The sequence below is a fragment of the Trichechus manatus genome, unplaced genomic scaffold (genome assembly GCF_000243295.1).
Source record: "Trichechus manatus latirostris isolate Lorelei unplaced genomic scaffold, TriManLat1.0 scaffold00268, whole genome shotgun sequence".
In the NCBI taxonomy this organism is placed as follows: domain Eukaryota; kingdom Metazoa; phylum Chordata; class Mammalia; order Sirenia; family Trichechidae; genus Trichechus; species Trichechus manatus.
In genome coordinates this window covers 616262-633410 of record NW_004444204.1, presented here as the reverse complement: position 1 = coordinate 633410, position 17149 = coordinate 616262, and the positions used below count along the sequence as shown (strand labels likewise).

The 17149-nt window shown below is 40.6% G+C and overlaps 1 protein-coding gene across 1 annotated transcript; it reads left to right on the top strand.

Annotated features, from left to right (window-relative positions):
• Positions 1-12421: 12421 nt before the first annotated feature.
• On the top strand, positions 12422-13399 carry LOC101349598 (olfactory receptor 49-like). The gene has a single exon (XM_004389944.2). It carries the CDS (start codon positions 12422-12424, stop codon positions 13397-13399), a length of 978 nt encoding a protein of 325 aa, XP_004390001.2.
• The last annotated feature ends 3750 nt before the right edge of the window (positions 13400-17149 follow it).

Sequence of the window (17149 nt, the reverse complement as noted above, 5' to 3'; positions counted from 1 at the left end):
CAGGAATCATGGCCCAGCCAAACTGATATACACATTTTTGGGGGGACATAATTCAAACCATGACAGTGGGACTATGTAAATATCCTTGGGAAAACATTTGAAATGTCCATGGTTGCCCCTTCCAGGTGAAGGCAAACTGGTCCTGGGAGGACAGGGCTAGGGGGATGCTAAAGAACACGCTGGCCAGATCTAATGCAGCATAATATGTGCCCAGGTCTCTACTAAGGGTTTTTAACAAAGAAGTTACGCTCAGGAATGCAGCATGTATAGGAAGGATCACTTTGTTAAGTTCTCTACAGTCCATGGTCATATACCAGGACCCATTTGGTTTCTTCACAGGCCACACAGGGCTTTTAAAAGCACTGTGGGCTTCTCCAAGGATATCAACTCTTTTTAATTCCAAAATAGTTTTTACTAATCTCCTTATGTCCTCTAGGCAACTTATATTTCTTGATGTCTACCACCTTTCGTGGTGGGGTCAGAGTCACTGGTTCCCATGCCACATTCCCCCTCAAGACTGCCTTTACCATCCTCACTCACAGGCAGAATTCTCCCACAGACGTAGTCAAAGTCAGTCTCCTAAGGAAATCCATCCCTAGAATGTATTCCAGTTTATACTGGGGAAATATAAACTTGATATGGTTTAGGAGGAGTTCGTCCTACTTGCAGGGTCAGAAGTACCTGGCATCCGTGAATGGACTGTCCACTGTACCCAACAATTGCCAAGAGGGGTCCTTGAAACTACTCAGAGTTTCCAAAGATAAGAGTGCACTCTGCCCCAGTATCAACCAGAGCTAGCACCCGCTGCTTGTTTGTTCTTGACCAATGTATTGTGACCTCTACATGGGGCCCCCAGTCCCCCTGCAGGGCCCTGACCTGCAGGTGGCCTCAGCCCCACCGCTAGTCCCTATGGATGGATGGGGTCCACACAGTGGCAAGGGGCACTTCCATGCAGGAGACAGTAGGATCCAGAGGGCAACACTATTGCTCCAGCTTCAGATACTTCTAAAGACTAACTAAAACCGTATTCAGTTGCTTATCTATCTTGTGCACTGCCATTCTGGTAGAGACTAAGTCCACCCACATCTGCCTTTGAGTCACTTTCAAGGGGCTGTTGGATGGCCATTTTGCAGATTTCTGTCTTTCTTTTCTCTTTTCCCATGGCTACTCCCTTCTCTCTCGCCTTCTCGGTTTCACCCGAATCAGCTATGGCTCTTCCCACCTGATACATTGTCTGGCCCACTAAGAGACCAACAACAGCCACCAGTGTGCCATACCAGCAGGGAGGAGCCACCTGCAGGATCCGCGCTTTCATTTCTGCTGTAAAAAGTTCATTGTCTGGCCCCCAGAAGTGCTCAGCATAAATGGCGTGGAGCATACCTAACTCTGGAATTAACTGCTGTAACTCCTCTACGGAAGACCACTTCCTAAACATGCCAGGAAGATCCCCCTCATTCGACTATGCCCTTCTGCAACACAAGATGACCCAATCTGTGAGGGCAAGGATACCCTCTGTGTTCCAAGCTGCGTGTAAATTCTTCCAGAGGGTGGGATGGGTGGTTATACTGCTCATTTTTTCAGCCTTGGCTCTATTTAAAGATACACCATCTCCCCCCGATATCCCACAGACATAATAACAAGCTGCAGTAGTTTCCTTCCCTTTCTGTTGGAATTTCCCACACAACTCAATTGGCTCTGTAGGGGTGTACTTCCACATTGTCATGGAACTGGCTGGCAGGATTTCATGTCTGGGGTCTTCGGGTTCCCGGGTAGCTTTCATCTTATGAGTAATGAGTGGCCATGTCCAGGGGGGCTGCTCTGCATTGTCAGGCTTCTTCCACATTCGATTCACTACTTGATCCACTCTCCTACAGATTCCACGTTTTCGAATCCCAGTCACCTCTCATCAACACTGCCCTAATCCCTGTGTTTGGTAGCTTTCTTTCCCTCTCCCCTCCAGCTTTACAACCTCCAGGTGAGCATCTCTAATTGCTCATCCTGCTCTCAGATGTGGGTACTTAATACACTACTCACTGCCACACACAACTGGGGAATCTCTCTAACTGCAGCTCTTCCTGCAGGGCTCTTATGTGCACTTCAGCAGCTAGCTAGGACTCGGTGGCCAGCCGAAAAGCCCAGAGCAGTGGCCATCCCATAGCTGCTGCCATTCTCCTAGCTCCCTTTTCGCATTTATGAAGGCACCTGTCTTCCCACAACTGTGCTATGCCGCTTGGCATTTTTGGGGCATCTCCGTACTCCCGTGGTGGGCTGGATGCATCAAGCATACTGGCCTGACCTCCCCACATGGAGGTCACTGGCCAACCCAGGATTTCCCCCACGGATGCCTCACTCCCACTCACCATTTCTTCAGTCTCCCGGCTGGCTCACCAATTGTCCAAGCATGGAGCAGTAATTTGAAATTTGCTTCCGAAATTGGAGGGTGCTGAGACACCGAAGAAAGAGGCAGGCAACTCCAGTGTAGTGACAAAGGAGTCTTTATGATTAGGGAAATTCACATATCGAGGCAGAAGTCCCTGGTGACAGGAGGACTAACACAGATCACCACACCCAGCAGTAGGTGGGCGTAGGTTACATAGTGGTCAAGGACAAAGGTGGCTCCACACCAGAGGGTTACACAAGACTGCCTCAGCAGGTCGCATAACAGAGGCTTGGAAAACAGCAGTGAACTAACAGAAACAGCAGTGAACTAACAAAAAGCCTGAGGGCAGCTATGTTTGGCCTCACAAAGCCTGTTTTTCCCTTCATTGCTTATTTCATATAAATGAGATCATATAGTGTTTGTCATTTTGCCACTAATTTATTTCACTCACCACAATGTTTTCAAGCATCATGCATGTTGTGGCATGCATCAGGACTTCATTTTTCTTTATGGCAGAATAAAATTTCATTGCACATTATATGACATTTTGTTTACCTATTCATCTGTTGATGGACATTTCGGTTGTTTCCACATTTTGGCTATTATGAAAAGTGCTGCAATGAACACTGGAATACAGGTTTCTGTTTGCATTCCTGCCTTCATTTCTTCTGGGTACTGAAATTTCTTGATCATATGGTAGTTCTATGTTCAACTTTTTGGGGAACTGCCAACTGTTTTCCACAGAGGCTATACCATTTTATATTCCCACGAGCAATGAATAAGGATTCCAGTTTCTCTACAACCTCAACAACACCTGTTGTTTTCCATTTTCTTTACTATTGTCATTCTAATGGGGGTGAGATGGTATTTCATTATGGTTTTAATTTGCATCTCCCAAATGGCTAATAAGGAGCCCTGGTGGCACAGTGGTTAAGCTCTTGGCTGCTAATTAAAAGGTCGGTGGTTCGAACTCACCAGCTGCTCCACAGGAGAAAGTTGTGGCAGTCTGCTTCTGTAAAGACTGCAACCTTGGAAACCCAATGGGGCAGTTCTGCTCTGTCCTATAGGATTGCTATGAGTCAGAATCGACTCAACGGCAACAGGTTTAATGGCTAATGATACTAAGCATCTTTTCATGTGCTTGTTGGCCATTTGAATACCTTCTTTGGTGAAATGTCTGTTCAAGTCTGTTGTCCATTTTTTGACTGGCTTGTTTGTTTTGTTGTTTTTAAGTTATAGAAGCATTTCATATATTTTGGATATTAGACCCTTATCAGATATATAGTTTCCAAAAATTTTCCTTGGACAAGGAGCCCAGATGGCACGGTGGTTAAGCACTCAGCTGCTAACTGAAAGGTTGGTGGTTCAAACCCACCAACAGCTCCGTGGGAGAAAAGACCTGGTGATCTGCTTTAGTAAAGATTACAGCCTAGAAAACTCTATGGGGCAGTTCTACTCTGTCATATAGGGTCACTTTGAGTCAGAACTGACTCAACAAAACACAACAACAACATATTCTTTGGACTCATGGTGAATGAAGATTTTTTGGATCTGGCCTAGATTCCATCCAAGGGTCAAGGAAAAATAGCTCCACAAAAAAGTTTGATTAGGCATGCAGAGAGGATGGAGTGGAGGATGTACATTACAAATAAAGAGTTATTATCCAGAATATACCAAGATCGACAACCCAATAGATAAATGAGTGAAGGATATACATAGACATTTCCCAGAAAAGCAAATCCAAAGGGCCAAAAAATAAATGAAAAGATGTTCAACCAAATTAATAGTAAGGAAATTTCAAATTAAAATAACAATTAAATAATCCTTTTGATGATTTCTGAAGTAGTAACACTATTACATTTATATTTTTTAAAGTACTATTGTTTTAATACTTATTGAAATATGATGTCTGGGATTTGCTTCTTAATAATATGGGAGGGAGGAAAATAGTGTTCTAGTGCGTTAGTTGGTTATTGTTGAATCTAGGTGATGACTTACATGGAGATTCATTATACAATTTGTCTACTTTTGTATATGTTTGAAATTTCCATGATAAAAAAAATCAAAGTAAAAAGGTAACAAAAATACTTCAGACAAGATGTAACGTGGGTTTGACCTTGGATGGTACCAATGGCAATGGAACAACTATTAAAAAAGAGATAAAATAATTGAAGGAAAAAAGGTAAAGTTGGAGGAGATTGATAGATAAAATAATTGGAGGAATAAAAGCAGAATTAAGTCTGGGTAATTAGGAAGATGTTGATGTCACAAAAATAGAGGAGCTGGGAGAAGTTGGCTTGGGAGACAATAGGATGGGTTCTGTTTTAGATATCTATATTGTGGGCACACCAAGCACAGGACATGCATGTTGACTGGGACGAGGGACTCTGCACAACCGTTTCCAGTGGCAAGACATTGCCCATTTCTTCTCTCACTGATTAGTTTATAGCTAAGAGGGTTGTCTATAAAGTGGACTGTCATAAAGCTGTAAAGAAAATTTGATGTTAATATTTGTAAGCTTGTCGCTAACCACTTAGACAATGAAGTCTGTATATTCCAAATCCAGGATGCAGCAAATGCTGTTCTCTGTAAGTTTATATGAGAAACATTAATGAAATAAACTGATCTCAAGGTTCAGAGTATAAGTCAAAGAGGCCTTCATCAGCGGAGAGCTCAAAACCAAAAGTTATGGGACAGATATGATATCTATAATCACTCCATCATGAATTGAGTGCCTCACCATAACATTCCAGGAATAAAGGCTAAAATCCTGAAAAGAACTGTACTAGTTATCTATTGCTATCTAACAAATTACCCCTAAAATTAGCACCTTAAAACAACAAGCATTTATTATCTCATGGTTTCTGTGGGTAAGGAATCCAGACATGATTTACGTGGGTGCTTCTGGTTTAGGATCCCTTACCAGGCAGCAACCAAGAGGTTAGCTGGAGCTAGAGTCATATCAAGCCTCAAGTTCACCCATGTGGCTATTGATAAGCCTTGGGTCCTAGCTGGCTATTGGCTGGAGACAGTAGTTCCTTGCCATGTGGGCCTCTCCATAGGGCAGCTCACAGCATGGCAGTTGGCTTCCCTTAGAGCAAACAAGAGACCAAGAGGAAGCATGTAAGATGGAAGTCACAGTCTCTTTGCAACACTGTTAGAAATGACACCCCATCACTTTTACTGTATTCTGTTCATTAGAAGCTACTCACTAGGTCCAGCCACACACAAGGAAAGGGAATTACACACAGTGTGAATACCAGTAGGTTATGATCATTGAGGCCATCTTAGAGGTTCCTACCACAAGAACTATGTAGGCCAATCTGTAACACCAAGTACACATGCTATTTGGCATCCCACTAAATATTACAAAAGTTCCCTGACAGCACAGAGATTGCATTACATCTGTCCTCTATTCTGATGACTAGAAGCAAATATACCCTCTACTGAGTCCCCAGCAGGACACAATGCAGTCTGGCTGTGTGATAATCACCTACAGAAAATACTCAGTTGTGAGCTCCTGGAGATCAGGAACCATGTCTTTTTCATTGTTTGGTTCCCTGTGGCACTTAACACAAGATGAGTATTCGATAAATATTGATTGAATAGAATAAGATGGAATTTAAGGTAGCATAGCAAAGCGAGGACAAAGCGGCAAAGTGTGAATAACAGAGTTGTAGTGTGACAACTGTGAGTGGTCTCAGAGGTAGTTCCCCATGGGAAGAGCTCTCCTTTCCTTACTTGACCCTTCCCTCCAAATTCTAGGAGAGTTCTGGCTGTGGTCAGGGAGATTTAAAAAAAAAAAACCAGGCCACCCCTGTAATTTTAAACGCAATATACAGTTCAGTATAGTATTTAAACTACTGCAATTTATCACTAAGATGTTCACTAGTGATGAAGACAAAGATAAACAAAGTAATGAAGAAACATTAAGTAAGTAACCAAATTAATAAAGTTAACTTATTTTAAACTAATTATTACACAAATACTATGTTCAAGGAAATGTACTATGTGATCTGAGAGATAATACATAATCCATGCCTTTGAAAAATTTGAAATCTAATAAGGAAGACAGAAAGTACACAAATAAATATAATTCAGGGTAGCAAATGATACATGTAAGAAAATACCATCTACAATTCTTCAACAACAAATCTGAAAACCAGGCAGAAATGAATGATTTCCTAGAAATAGAGAGTTTTCAAAAATTGACCTAAGAAGAAATAGAAAATTTAATTAGACAAAATTACTATAGAAGAATCTGGAAATGTGAATAATACACCAAGGATAAACTTAAAAATTATTCCATCTGTGACTCCTCTCTTTTTCTCCCACTCAGTAAATAATGATTGAATGAAACGGAATGGAATTGGAATTTAAGGTAGCATAGCAATGGCTAAGAGATGGCAATGCAGGCAAAGAGTGAATAACAGAGTTGCAGTATGACAACTGTGAGTGGTCTCTGAGGTGGTTCCCACATGGCAGGAGCTCTCCTCTCTTGACCTTTCCCTCACTTGACCTTTCCCAAGTCCTGGGAGAGTCCTGGCTGCCGTTGGGTAGATTTTCAAAAGACCCAGCCCAGCCCTGTGGGACTCAGCCTCAGTCTCACTTGCTAGCAGTCTACATTTGACCTTCTTTAGTGACCAAGTGTTGGCTTGTTTCTGAAGCAAAGTCTCCTGTGCCAGCACTGGGAATTGGGCCCCTGTCTTATATTCAGTGACTCAGTCTTGATCTGAGAACCTGTCTACTCTTCCACCCATTGAGGACATAGCTCCTATCTGTTTTTGCAAGTCTGTCCCCCAGCTCCCCCAAGGACTACAGTCACTTCTGACTCTAAACTAACCCAAAACTTTGCCACCTGCAGAAAGACTTCCCAAATATTAACTGCCCTCAATCGACCAGGTCACCAAATACTTCCTCCTCAAGGATCCCCTTTCTATGGTCTGCCTGCCTGGCCAGGCCTGGTCACTGTCATGGTCTTATCATCTGGTGACAGTTACTTTCATCATGCCTTCAACACTTATTTGCCCTTATTTTGTCTCCTAACCTATTAGCTCTAAATCAAAAGTAAACCATCATCTCTCCCCTGGACTCTGCAGTTGCCTCTTGGCCTGTTTTCCTGTTCTTCTTGCTTGCTCCAGATTCTTATCTCTGCCACCCCCAGAGTGAACTCTTTTCAAAACATAAACCAGATCACATCACTTCTCTTTTTAAAATCTTCCAATAGCTTCCAGTTTCACTTTGAATAAAATCCATCCTCCTTACCACGTGTGGTCGTCAAGGTCCTGCAAGTTTTGAACCCAGCTCACATCTCCAGGCAAATTTCAAGTCTCCATCACCCTCTTCCTGACTCACTGGCCTCTTGCTATTCCTCAAAAATACCAGCCCCTTGGCACATCATGGCCTTAACATACACCTTCCCTTTGCCAGGAACTCTCCCAACCAGCCAGCTGAAAAACCCCTACTCTGCCTTCACATCTCAGCTAAAATCACACTTCCTCAGGGAGGCCTTTCCTGACCATCCATCTAAGGCAGATAGCACCTGTTATTCTCCCCTAAAGCACTTGTTCTATTCCTTCACAGCCCTCACCCTCTTGTTATTGCATCTTACTTATGCTTATTCCTCTTCTTCAATTTTAGTATGACAAAAGACTAATTTTCTAGTTGTGGAGAGAGTGAATTAGGTCATTTTTCCTTTAGATGAATGGTCCTTTACCCAGAAACAAAGGTTCACATAGTAAGGATAAAACTATGAGAAAGCTTTAATGCCTTCCCTGTCCCTCACAAGACCCACTGGGGAAGAAAAAGAAGCATCCTTAGTCACACAAGAGTTGAAATTTCTATTGCTCACCATGCCTGCTAGGTACCCACTGATGAGGTTTTCACTGCCCAAGAGTCAGAGGGCTCAGAAGGTCAGGTCCTTTCCGGTCTGGCCAGAAGAATAAAATTTCTATAAGCAGAACCCAGCGGGCACAACAGGTGTGTGCCATGTACACTCCTTACCCTCTGCTGTCTAGCCATCTGGGACTTCTCCTTGTAGCTTACGGGTGTAGTCATGACTCTTACCAGCAGTTCACACAAGGTGACCTGGTGTTTAGAGAGTGGGCTGCCAATCCTAGCCATCCTGCCACATCAAGGACAGACAGATCTTCAGGGGAGAAGCACCCCAGACAAATTAACCCATTAATCCTTTTGAAACAGATAGCTGAATGCCAGTCATTTATTTGCCTTTAAAAATACAGCATTAGCTCTTAAAATCATACTGTTTACTGAAGACCAGTTTTGTCAGCCAGTTTTATATCTAAGACCTATAGGTTTTACCCAGTCCAGGTGAGACTTTGTCTTAAGTACTCTGGACATGTTATCAGGAGGAATCAATCCCTAGAGAAGGTCATCATGCTTGGTAGAGTGTCAGGGAAAAAAAGGAAGACCCTTGGTGAGATGGATTGACACAGTGGCTGCAACAATGGGCTCAAACATAGCAACAACTGTGAGGATGGCACAAGACTGGGCAGCGTTTTGTTCTGTTGTACACAGGGTCACTATGAGTCGACACCAATTCAACGGCACCTAACAACAACAAAGGGAACAGTTTGGTGCCCAAAGAAAGAAAGTGGGATGACAAAGTAGTTTTAGCTGAATGAGCCAAGGAACAAATGGAGACTCCCAAAATTCTCTAAGATTTCCCAATGGATAGTAACTGCTCCTTGGGGATACGGAACCATGTCTGTCTCATTTCACCACTCATAGTCATACTCAGTGCATAGGACAGTGTCTAGCTCATAGTAGGTGCTCAATAAACATTGCTGAATTAATTAATTAAAGTTTCTTCCCATCCCACACTCCAACTGGTCCTTCAAGTCTCAGCTTTATATAACTTTATCAGGAACTTCTTCCCTCATCAGTGTAGTTCAGGATCTTCTTCTATGAGCTCTCCTTCACATACTAATCACAGTGATAATTAATCTGGGTGATTGTTTAATTTCTGACTTCTCCACAAGACTCTTGTCTCTGTTATCTCTGGCATCTAGAGCACACAATAAGCACTTGACAAATGTTTGTTGAATGCTTTAATAATTGTATTTCTTTGTTAAAATTAAGCTTCGTTAGAAGTTTCTATGCTTCTTAGTCAGAACAAAGTAAACTTTCAGTCCCAAAGTTGAAGAAAGTAAGAGATAAGGGACCTAGGAAGAGCCTGGGTCCCCATTACCAGTGATAGTAATAAATTTCATGGGAAGCACAGCTCCATTCCAGAAAGAGAGGAGTGAGAATCATGAATGGGTTAACAGTTTGAGCTGTGTAACTTGTGTATCTCAGCATTTCCATGGAGACCAAACAGAACCCCATAATAATTGAGGCCTGATGCCAGCTCCACAGAGACAAGGGTTCTGCCATGAAGAATTTACCCCATAATTATCTGTGGACAACATGCCCTTAGATGGGCATGTACCATTCACCAAAAAGCCTCTTGAGCCCAACTGAAGATTCATCATATGAGTCTGCATCAGTTGATGTCTGTCCTTTAGTCCAGTATAGATGGAAGATCAATTAATTAGGTTTCCACATCTATTTCCCCAGGAAAGTGGTCTAACAGTGACACTGTGATGAGGCAGAAGTAATAGCAGCCTTCTGAGAAACTGGTGACCCCTGAATGTCTGGGGAATATCCCGTGCCAGCTCATCTCTGCCCTGAGGAGATCTGGGGATGTGCTGGTGACACAGTAAGGAAGCACAATTGGGGAGATTGGTTGTTGGAAACATGGAGTTTTGGTTAACACATGCAGTACAAAGAGGACAGGACCTGCCTATGACCGTGATCTGCAGACCATGTTATAGCTCAGGAGCATCCTTCACTTTAAAACTCTGGTGAGTCCATCAAAAAGTGTAGTCTTCAGGCAACATTGCAGCTCCAGGAGCTTTCCGTGAAAACGGCATCTTCATCATCAAAACCTCCTGGGAAGACAATCAACACCTCACCTAGTAGCTAGTGAGGTAACCTGCATTTGGTGCAATTTTTAGAACAGGGAAGGGGAATCTGATCCCTATGGACACTCTGCCTAGAGGCCTGTCTTCTGTTTTTAGCACAACTAGCAAGCTGTGGCACAGCTGACAATTTTCATCACTCTCAATATCCTGACTCATACTCAGCTGATGAGTCACTAGAATCCTTTATCCTTTTTCCTGCCCTTCTCATGGGCAACCATTTGTTTCCCCTTTGTCTCTCATGAAATGTTCTACCTAACTCTTAACCCAAATGAGTCATTGTGTTGATTTCTTTTTATTTTTAATTTAATTTACTCTACATACAATAATAAAAATAATAAAAAGGGTAAGGAAAAATCATCCACAATCCTATTCTTACATGTCAATTATGTTCATTCGTCCATGTTTCCATCGAGTCCTTCTCCATAAAATACATATTTCACAGAGCTATAATGTAATGTGCTACCTTTCCTCTGATGTAACTTTATCACATTAGTTACCCCTCTTGTCCTGAGTAAAGTCAGCCCTTCTCTTCAGAAGCCAGGCCATAACCTGTTATTTCTGTAAGAACAACCAGTGACAAGGTTTCCTACTTCTTTATCTGGATCTCTTAAGGATAATATTAAACAATGGAAGACCTAGAAAAAATAATTATTTAAAACCAATAATGTATTATAGTCTCTCTGATTGAAATTGAGCCAATGAACAATCCTAAATATCAGCATTTATTATCATTATTTATTTTTATTACTGAGAAAATTATCCAAAAGTATTAAACATGACACCTAATTTGCAAGTGCACGCTCTCACCTCCCTCTATATATCAATCTCATAGACCATGTATCCCTCAAAAATATCAGACTAATGATACATTAACAAAAAGTTTGTAATAACATGAGAAAGTTTGCTACAGTAATATGTGGGGGGAGAGGTGTGCAAAATACATAATCTATGAGCATAATTATGTAAACCAGTAATTAAACAGCAGATAAGAATAGAAAAAGATAAAACAGAAATGCATCAAAATGTTAAAAGCAGCTGGCTCTGTGGGACTACAAGTGATTATTTTATTCCTCTGCATTTCCTACACTTTCCACAATGAGCTGATAATATTTTTATAGTTCTAAAACTTCCAAGACATAGTGCCCAAAACCCCACTATCTTTTCTCCAATTTTACTTATTCTTATTATCCTACTAGAATTTTAACCACAAATGAGAAATTAAAGTAGCTAACATTATGTGATGCTTATTCTAAAGCCAACATATGCTAAGTAAGGAGTCCTGGTGGCACAGTGGTTAAGAGTTCGGCTGCTAACCAAAAGGTCAGCAGTTTGAATCTACCAACCGCTGCTCGGGAACCCTATGGGGCAGTTCTACTCTGTGCTCTAGGGTTGTTACGAGTCAGAACCGACTCGACAGCGTATAACAACATAACATGCTAAGTAATGGCCGAGCACTGTTTAAGTTCTAGGAGAATCCTTTTACATAGATACTGTTATTCCCACTGATGAATTAGAGGCTTGGTGAGTTTAGCTAACCAGCCCTAAATAAGATATTAAGTGATGGAGCTCAGGTGCAATCACAATCTCTCTAAAATGCATTCTGTAACAAGCTCTAGAGTAAGCATTCCATCAATGCTTTCAATAAAAGTCTGTGAATCACTGAATGTGGGATTTGGGGAAGGAAATATTTTAATGGATTGAGAAACTCCTTCCAGCATTTGGAGGAATATAGGGAAAGACATCATCTGATCAAAAAAGAAAAGAATGAAGGGGATTTAATACAACTTCATTAAAAAAAATAAAGAAAATGGAAAAAGAATTGGTAAAGTCAAAACTTTTTCAACAAAATCTCAAGCATGTCATGAATCCTAAACTCGCTCAAATTTGAGTAGATGCTGAGTACATGAGAGATCTAAACAATCAGCCTAAGGAGAGAGACCGAAAGAGGCTTGTAGCCCAAAGGAATAAAGGAGTCCTTCAGCTCAAACTCTGACACTTATTTTTCTTTTCTTTCAGCTCCAGGCTGTCCTCAGATGCCCAGAGCATCACAACCCTGATGTTGAACACCTCTGATTGGCTGTCCCCAGCTGAGATCAGAGGAACCATGGGCAACAGCACCACTGTCACTGAGTGTGTCTTGCTGGGGCTCTCAGATGCCTGTGAGCTGCAGATGCTCATCTTCCTGGGGTTCCTCCTGAACCACCTCCTCACTCTCCTGGGGAACCTCCTCATTGTGATCATCACCCTCATGGACAGACGCCTCCACACTGCCATGTACTACTTCCTCCACAACTTTGCTATCTTGGAGATCTGGTTCACCTCACTCATTTTCCCCAAGATGGTGACCAATATCCTGACAGGATATAAGACTATCTCCCTAGCAAGTTGTTTGCTCCAGTTTTTCTTTTATTTCTTCCTGGGTACCACAGAGTTCCTCCTACTGGCAGTGATGTCTTTTAACAAGTATGTGGCTATCTGTAACCTCCTGCGCTATGCCACCATCATAAGCAAAAGGGCCTATGTCCACTTGGTCCTTTGTTCATGGAAGGCAGGATTCCTTCTCATCATTTTTCCTAGTTCAATCACATTTCAGCAGCCATTCTGTGGCCCCAATACCGTTAATCATTTCTTCTGTGACAGCTTTCTCCTCCTGGAACTCGTACGTGCAGACACAAGTCTGATAGAGCTTCTGGGCTTTATTGTGGCCAACTTCAGCTTACTGGGCACTCTGTCCGTGACAGCCACCTGCTATGGCCACATCCTCCACACCATCCTGCACATCCCCTCACCCAAGGAGCGGCAGAAAGCCTTCTCAACTTGCTCCTCGCACATCATTGTCCTGTTTCTCTTCTATGGCAGCTGTATCCTCATGTATATCCAGTCAGGCAAGTGCAGCCAGGGGGAGGACAGAAGCAAAGTGGTGGCCCCGCTCAACACTGTGGTGACCCTTATGGTCAACCCCTTCATCTACACCCTGAGGAACAAACAGGTGAAGCAAGGGTTTTTGGAGAAAGTGAGCAAGCTTCTCTCATAAAGATTAGCTGGACTTGAGAGTGGGGAAAGTAGCCTCCTTACCTGAATCTCTGCAAACTAAGCACCTGTTCTGATGATCTCCATGAACTATCCTCTCAGACAGTTTTGGGTATATTCTAATTCACATTAGTTTCTTACATATATCTCATTATTGGCTCATTTAATCTTGTTTAGAGAGTATGGAAAATTCAGTATATCACTACTGGGTCTGGTATGTCTTAATGTTTCTTAACCTAGCCTGTAACTGAGTTTTTTAATTGTGTCTCATTTTTTAATTATATTAACATACTTAGTATTCCTTCTTTGCTAGAACCTTTAAAACTTGATAAGAATATCTATAAGAATATATTTATGCTATATTTCAGAAATAATAGTTATGTATGAAAAAATGAACGAGTAGGAATAGTCAAGAAATTCTGAGGAAAAAAAATGACTATCAGATATTAAAACACTATGCTAGAACCAACAAATTGAACAATGGAACTGGAGAGATAGTCTGGAAAGATATTGTAGTACATATAAGGATATGTAGATGTCTAATCAGTAAATAAAGAACAGTAAATTCTATAAATGATGCCGACACCATTGCCCAACCATAGTAAAGCCTGCCTTCCAAATAGATTGGGACTAGTACTTGATTGGTTATTTCGGGGAGGGGGTGGGTGAAAGCAGAACAATTTAAAAGTGATACATGCTTTAAATATATTTTTAATTAAAGCCTATAAACATATGTTCATTCAGTAACTTAAATGTGTCCTTTTCTTTGAGAATGAATGGTGATTGTTGTAGTCTTTCTTGTTTAAACTACACTCATATCCTCTATAATTTTCACGATTTGTTTCAGTAGTACAAAAATTTTAAAGATGCTTGAGAAACTATGTGTGAACAGAATCCTAGAATTTTTACTTTTTTGTTTACCTGTTTGTTGGCCAAACTATAGTTCTCGCCTATGTCTAGTTCAACATTTTTCTCTCTACTTGCCTTTATGCAATCTATTGAAAAGAAATTGACTAGTTTTCATAGAAACAACTTTCTTTTTACACTCATTTCACTGGTTATCTTATTTAGTGAAAATATGCAATTACAATAATAAGTCCAATTATCAAAAAAACCAGAAATTTGGAAACAAATACAACTAATTCTTGGTAAAAGTCAACAGGTGGGAGCAAAAATACTCATAGGTACTACAGAAGCCTACTAGCTGTAAAGGTTCAGCATGCTATAGACATCAATCAGTTTGGGAGACAGTATAACACAGAGATTGAGAACACAGCTACTAGAAACTTACTACCTGGATTCAAATCCCGTCTCAGCCACCTATTAGCCATTTGATCTTGGGCAAGCGAGACTTCTCTGTATCTCAATCATACATATGGTGATAATAACAGTACCGGCCTCAAACGAACCTCCTGAATATTAAATGAGTTAATATATGTTAGAATGCTTAGAATAGGGGCTACTATAGAGTAAGTACCATGTTAAGTGTTAGGTATTATGTTTTATAGAAGGAATGATAAGTTGAACAAATGAAGGTAAATTAAGAGATCTACTGTCTTAAAGAAAAAATTAAGTTAGAGCCTCACCTACTGTCTTAAACTGAAATTCAAAAGGAATAATATAAAACATTACAACATAAAAAAAGAAGAAAATGTAGTAAAATTTTATCTAATCAAAGATGTGTAGGAAATTTTTTAACTAATGGAAGAAATGTAAAGAAAAAAATCTATAAATTTTGCTATATAAAATTTTAGACTTCATGTCAGAAAACAGACATAAATGATATAATGGCCATATGTAGTTTCTACCTGTCTCGTATCCATGTCCCTTTTTTTTTTTTTTTTTAAACCTGTGTTTTTATTTATTTTTTTAGTATGGTAAATATATATGTAAGAAAACACTTGCCATTTTAACATTCTTCACATGTACAGTTTAGTGACATTATTTGTGTTCATTATGTTGTGCAACCATCACCATTATCTGCTTCCAAATTTTTCCATCACCCTTAACAGAAGCTCAGTGTCCCCTGAGCATTCCTTCTTCTTAAAGCAATAGAACACTTATTTTTCTCAGGAAAGCCCCTTCCCATTATCAGTCGGTGTCTTAGGCTGGGTTCTCTAGAGAAGCAAAACCAGTAAAGTGTATAAATATATATAGGGAGAGAGATTATATCAAGGAAACAGCTCACTCAATTGTAGAGGCTAGAATGTCCCAAGTCCATGGATCAGGGTACAGGCCTCTCCCAAGTCACACAGCTGCAGAAGCTGGCAAGCCCAAAATCAGAAGGTCGGAGAGCAGGGCTCCCACTCACAGGCTGTGCAGATCAACGAATCCCAGGTTTCACAGATAAGCTGACAGCTCAAGTCCCAAGAACGGGAGATGAGATGACAGGAAGCAGCTGCAGGATCCAGAGAGAGCAAAAAGCCAGAAGGTCTGCTTATATACAGATGTGGGCCACACCCCCAAGGAGACTCCCTTTTATCTGATTGGCTACTCACAGTATATTCAATCATGGGAGTGATTACATTAAAACACAGAGAATCGTGGCCCAGCCAAGTTGACACACAATCTTAACCATCACAGTCAGTGTGGCTGTGTGGTGCTGACTTCATCCGCAAACAGTCAGAGCATGGCTATGGTTATTGGCTCAGGGATGGCCACATGACCAAAATCAGGTCAGTGAGATCCAATGAGTCTCAACTGAGGGGCACTTATGGGAACTGATGGAAGACAGGCTTTCTCTGTTGGACTTGAAGCTGGGAGAAAGTAAGCCTGAGAAGAGTATAAACCACCTCCCAAATCACTTAGAGAGGATAATAAAACCTTGATGCCAAAATTGAAAACACATTAAAATACTGGAAAATTACAAACCAATCTTTCTCACACACAGAGATGCAAAAATCCTAAATATCAGTAAATTGAATGAAATGATACATAAGGAAAATATAAGGAACTTATTCCAGGAATGCAAAACTGGTTTAATATTTAAAAATCAATCAGTGCAATTCAATACATCAACAAAATAAAGAAAAAAAATATGATAGCTCAATAGGTGCAGGGAAAACATTGATAAAATTCAACAAATATTCCTTTTTCAAAAAATGGTTCTTTAGCATACTCTTGAATTAAAGGAATATCTGTAATCTACTGAAGGGTAACTAAAGAACTCTATAGCAAACTCATACTTAATGATAAAATATTGACAGATTAATTCTGAGATCAAGAATGAACCAAGGACAACCACTATCATTACCTCTTTTGTACTAGAGTTCCTAGATAATGCAGTACAGCAAGAAAAATAAAAACATTAATTACTGAGAAATGAAAACATAATACTATCATATTACCACTGACCTGATTGTTTATATAGAAATCCAACAGTAAACTCTGAGAATTAATCAACTCAGTTGATACAAATTCAATCCACACACAGGAAAAAAAAGGTTTATTTTATATACAAGCAATAAAGTCAAAAATAAAAAATTTTAATGATATTATTTACAATAGCATCAAAAAATATCAAATACTTAGAATAAATTTAACAAATACTGTACAAATTCTTTACTCAAAACACCACCACTGACCACTCAGACCGGGATCACAATAGAGGGTCCCAGACAGAGGGGTAGAAAAATGTAGACAAAAAAATCAAATTCATGAAAAAAGACCATACTTACTGGCCTAATACTGACTGGAGGAACCTCCAAGACCATGGCCCTAAGACATCCCTCTGACTTGGAACTGCAGTCATTCC